Source organism: Lactuca sativa, chromosome 2 (assembly GCF_002870075.4).
Source record: "Lactuca sativa cultivar Salinas chromosome 2, Lsat_Salinas_v11, whole genome shotgun sequence".
Lineage (NCBI taxonomy): Eukaryota > Viridiplantae > Streptophyta > Magnoliopsida > Asterales > Asteraceae > Lactuca > Lactuca sativa.
This window is the reverse complement of record NC_056624.2, coordinates 86,797,601-86,802,842: the sequence shown is the minus strand read 5'-3', so window position 1 is coordinate 86,802,842 and position 5,242 is coordinate 86,797,601. Positions and strand designations below refer to the sequence as shown.

At 36.3% G+C, this 5,242-nt stretch overlaps 1 protein-coding gene across 1 annotated transcript; it reads right to left on the bottom strand.

The window, feature by feature from the left end:
• Positions 1-1,183: 1,183 nt before the first annotated feature.
• LOC111912115 (LRR receptor-like serine/threonine-protein kinase GHR1) lies at positions 1,184-5,010 on the bottom strand. The gene is made up of 4 exons (XM_052768374.1): positions 4,690-5,010; positions 3,593-4,522; positions 2,081-3,481; positions 1,184-1,937 (listed from the first exon to the last, which is right to left on the bottom strand). The coding sequence occupies exons 2-4, from the start codon at positions 4,494-4,496 to the stop codon at positions 1,342-1,344; spliced, it is 2,901 nt and encodes a 966-aa protein (XP_052624334.1). The 5' UTR covers positions 4,497-4,522; positions 4,690-5,010; the 3' UTR covers positions 1,184-1,341.
• Between the last annotated feature and the right edge of the window lie 232 nt (positions 5,011-5,242).

Sequence of the window (5,242 nt, the reverse complement as noted above, 5' to 3'; positions counted from 1 at the left end):
AATTTAATATCATGATAATTTGAAAATTCTATTATAACAGATAAAAGGATAAAATCAAATATTTTTAAATCTACTCTAATAAATGAAGATTTTTTTTGCTACATGTCACACTTCCATTCAATTTGTCAAATGTCATTTTGTTGTTATTTTGAATTAATTTTTTTTGCACACGTCATTTTATGAGTTTTTTATTTTAATAAATTTCATATAATACGTTAATCTAATAATTACAATAAATATAGTAATAAATGAATATCAATTTTATTAATGGAGTTACTTTCTTATTTCAAAATTTTCAAATTAAACATCATTAGTTTATTGTTTATTTATTTAAATTTAAAAGATAAAAAATAATTATTTTTAATAATTCATTATTTTTTCTTATTTTTTTATAAATTCAAAGTTTTTAAATATTTATACCTTTATATTTAATTTTTTTAATTAACCCATTTAATATATGTGTGTTCCACCTAGTTAATGACAACCTAGATAATGACAGACACATAAGATAAAAACTTCATAGTTTTTACAAATATCATAGTTTTTACAAATATCATGATTTTTATGGCAACCCGTTAATATCCGATATCGAGTGTTTGTATTCTTAGTTGCTAAGTTCCAATGACTCAATTTAGTATCATTTACACAAAAAAATTATAAATATCTTCTCCTTCTATTTTATTATAATTCCATACAATATATACCATTTTAAATCACATCAAAACAAGCAACAAAGAGAAGATGATAAAATATTATCCAAGAGTTAAAAAACCATAATGCCCACAAATCCACAATGCACCCCTTTACCCTAAAAATTTCTAAATTCATATTGGAACACAGTTCGATTTCTGACAATTAGGAGAGTAACTGAATGGACCCAACTCATAAGATACTCTACTAGACCTGTCTGGATTAGAAAAATATTCAAAATCGATTCGGTTCAAATCCTGCTCAAGCTTGAGCTACTCAGAGTATATACTCTTTAGCAAAGTAATATTTACAGTTTTCCCCTTTATTTTATTCATATTTAGATAATGAGAAACTCACGAGTTTAAATCATATTTCTGTTGTAATTTAATGTAAGTTTATTTTATTTGTCTGAGCCCAGGCTTGAGTCAAGTTTGGAGCTTGATAGTACTCGAGTCAACTAAGGTGAATTATACCTGTAGTGACAATTGAAGTATACCAGCTGAAAGCAACTGTGCAATGCTTTTATATTTAGTGCAAAGAATTAGAAAGTTGAAGAAGAAATATGCATAACTTACAAGAATGTTCAAGTACAGAAACCGGTTTCCAACAATTAATTGAATTACCAATGCCAATGAGATAGGCGGAAAACCCTCAGACGGGCGCCATTATTGATGAAAGATCTTCCACAACCGATTTCATATCAGGTCTTTCATCAGCCGGAAGTATACACCTAAGCGCCACCTCAACCATCTCTTCCGCCACTTTAACCAAATCACCGCCACCGTCCACCAGCTGCCGGTGAACACACTCAATACACCGGTTTTCATCGCACAGCAATCGCACCCACTCGGTCAGATCCACCACCTCCCCAGCACCACCCAGAATCATCTCCGCTGAACTTTTACCGGTGAGAAGCTCAAGTAATATGACACCAAATGCATAAACATCGCTCTTGAGTGATGGGCACGGTTTGCTTGTACTGCAAAACTCCGGCGGCCGGTAACCTAAGGCTCCGGCCGTGAGAACCTGCTCGGCTGTCCCTGCTGATGTCATCAACCGGTGGAGGCTGTAATCGGTTAGAAGGGGGTGTTTCATGGCTGGAGGTTCCAACAAGATGTTGGTTGATTTTAGGTTGCCATGAGGTATGGCTCTTTCGTTGTGGAGGTAGCTCAGGCATCGTGCTATATCTATCCCGATTTTGTATCGATCATCAAGATTCAAACTTGGAAGATTTCTCGCATCAGATTCTGCATAACATAAATAAACTGAAATTATACTTTTTTTTTTTTTTTTGCAGTTTGAAAATTCTACCCAATTACATTGCTATATATTTGTAGAATATGAAAGTAGGATGTTATAATAAACAGATGAGATTAGAAAGAAAGATTACCATTAAGATAGAGAGATAAACAAGGGGCATCGATGTAATTTGAAATAAGCATCCTCTCATAATCTCGTGGGCCCCAGTAATACCCCTGCAGGGATACCAAATTGGGGTGTTTAATGCCACCAAGCTTTGTGACTTCTCTTGCAAATTCTTTCCTGCCTTTGGCAATCCCTTCCTTGAACCATTTCACCGCCAAAACCTCGCCGGAATCAAGGACAGCTTTGTAAAGTGTCCCGTGGCAGCTCCGGCCAATCATTTCCGCCGGAGCTGAAGAAAGCTCTTCTGCACTGAACACCATTGATCCATGAAAAAGATGAAGCTCCCCTATTAGTTTATCCGGAGAACAAACCATCTCTTCATTCGAGGAAGTAGTAGTAGTAGTAGGAGGAGGAGGAAATGCTACTTCCGCTTTTCTTTTTGGCCCTTCAACAATCGATATGTTGTCCAAATGCACCCCTCCTCCTGTAGGTGCTGCTGCTGCTGCTGACGTGGCAACATTCTTTTCTTTTTCAGGGTGGTGATTCCTTTCATACTTTCGTTGGCTTCTGTAGAACAATATGAATATCAAGAAACACAAACTAGAAACACCTCCGATCAAACCCACGATAATCGCGGGCTTGATATAGGATCTTTTTTTAGAGGCGTGGCCCATGTTCATCGTGCCTGGAACACCTTCTGATGTTGAATATGGGAAACTTAGAAGATCATTCCCGGGGTGGAATGCTGAATCAGGGAAATTTTTCAAGTTTTCAGGGACAACTCCAGAAAGATTGTTGTAAGAAACATCCAGTACTTTAAGGGTACCCGGAAGATTATCAGGGACACCACCTTCGAAATGGTTGTTAGATAGATCCAGTAACTTCAGGTTACTGTAAAAAGTTCCAATTTCTCTAGGAACATGATCGGTCAGTGAATTATGGGACAAATCAAGAATCTCGAGGGTCAAATTCGTAAATTCATATTCGAGTGAAGGGATGGGGATGGTACCAGTGAAGTTATTGAAGGACATGTTTATGTAGGTCAATCTTGTTGAGTTAAAAAGAGTGGGAACAAGTGCACCGGTGAAGTGGTTGGAGCTAAAGTCAATGGCTTTTAGTTCTGGGTAGGTTGATAGAACTGGAGGTAGAACACCTGTGATCGAGTTGTTTGAGATGTTTAAGGAAGTAAGCCTTAAAAATTGGGAAGTTTGGATCGGGAAAGTTCCTGTTAACAAATTTGAACTGAGATTAATCTGTTCGATATAGTTTCCCCATCCTTGGATTCTGGATAAGTTCCCTGAGATCAGATTGTTGCTTAAATCTATGGTGGCACAGTGAGCAATTTTGAGAGGCAAGATCCCTGTCAACTTGTTGAATGACAGGTTAAGACTCCTTAGAGTTGTAGAGGAGATACTCTCAACAGGACCTGTAAAAATGTAATCAAAAAAGAAACAAGTCAAAGTTGACAGATGATGGATGAAAAAAAAAACAACAATTTTGTGTTTTCACAACTTTATAGCAAGTGGAATGAAGATACCTTTAAGCTGATTGATGCTGAGATCCAATTCGGTCAAGACCATTGAGGTCTCTTGCAAAAGTGCTTCTGGTAGAGACCCTGATAAGTTGTTGCTACTGAGCCTTAGAATCCGCAAAGAAACCATAAAATTAAAAGAAGGAATAGTGCCCACGAATTGATTATTACTTGCATCAAACACCTCCAAATTATCAAAATAAGGCATTCCATCATGGGAGAAGAGATACCCATCAAGATTGTTGTGGCTCACATTTAAGTACTGAATTGCAGAAACAAATTTTTCTGATCCTAACCCCAAGTCCAAACTTCCTAGGAACCCATTGCTGCTAAGATCCAGGTAAACCATACCACCCAACTGTGACAAAAGGTCCATGACCTTCCCAGAAAACTTATTTGAATGAAAATCCAAATGCTTCAGCTGTTTGAGATACCCAAAACTGGATGGAACACTTCCTTCAAGATTGTTTAAGGAAAGATCCAAATGCACCAATCTTCTTGAATTTGTAATTTCTTTAGGTAATGGCCCATGAAACAAATTAGATGAGATATCTAAATACTCCAAGGAACCAATGGAGCCAACCTCTTTCGAAATGATCCCATCAAAATGATTGTTAGATATGGATAAATTACGTAGATTGCTAAGGCCTATAACTGAAGCAAAACCAAAGGTCCCAACTAGACCTAAATCATTAAGCATCAGGGAGGTCACATGCCCACTGCTACAGGTAATCCCGTACCAATTAAGGGGGCAACCGTTTGATGCCAAGGATTTCGGATCCCATGAACCCAAAACTTTACCAGAAGAATCTTCCTGGATACCCCTTTTCACCTCCAAAAGTGAATCCAATTCTGTTGTTCCCACTACCAATTTAGCAAGTAGTAATATAATCAAACACATGGACTGCATTTCCTCTTCTCTAATCAAACAACCAACTACAAACGCATAAATTAAGGACGTTTCAACTCAATCTATGAAGGCACCAATTCAAAATTGAATTTATAACGAAAAGAGAAAAGCAATAGCAACAGTGGACATTTCAATCCCCGAGTTAAGAACGCAATGATAAGGTCAGAGATGCTCATAGAGGCTAAAAACATACCATAACTTGTGTATCCAATGTAAATTGGAGTAAGAACTCAATGCATCATGAATTAGAAATCACCCCCAATGTATGCATGCTGGAGAAGGATAATTGACAGTGAATTTACGAAGGGAATGTGCATAAACAATAATTATAGCAGCATCAAAGTCTTGAATGGAAATGGTAAAGCGATTGATGTAGAGGAGCAAAATGGAACAGCTAGAAGGTTGGTGAGTGAAATTAGTGCATTGCAACTAGTAATCGAATTGCTAAAGAAAGCGATGTAACCCCGGGAGATGTGACTTGACTTCTATCGGTGGCCGTATGTATCGAAGACTAATAGCGAAAAGCAGCAACGCTTTATTCTCGTTATGCGTATTTTATTCGTAGAATTAAGAGAAAAAAACAAATTTGAATAACTGTAAAATAGAGTTTACAAGATTTATCTTTTATCTCATTTAATTTTTTATTTTATATTAAATATTAAACAGATTATAATTTTAAGTTTTTTTTTTATATTTTTATGAATATCATTTTAAAATTATCAGTTTTTATAAGTTTTTCTAATATT

What these genes read in the sequence shown, in the direction of transcription:
- LOC111912115 (XM_052768374.1), bottom strand. Translation starts at nt 4,496, where the DNA reads ATGCAGTCCATGTGTTTGATTATATTACTACTTGCTAAATTGGTAGTG. An exon ending in CAGCATCAATCAGCTTAAAG is followed by an intron (nt 3,482 to 3,592) that starts GTATCTTCATTC and finishes ACATTTTTACAG; the next exon opens with GTCCTGTTGAGAGTATCTCC. An exon ending in TTTATCTCTCTATCTTAATG is followed by an intron (nt 1,938 to 2,080) that starts GTAATCTTTCTT and finishes TATGTTATGCAG; the next exon opens with AATCTGATGCGAGAAATCTT.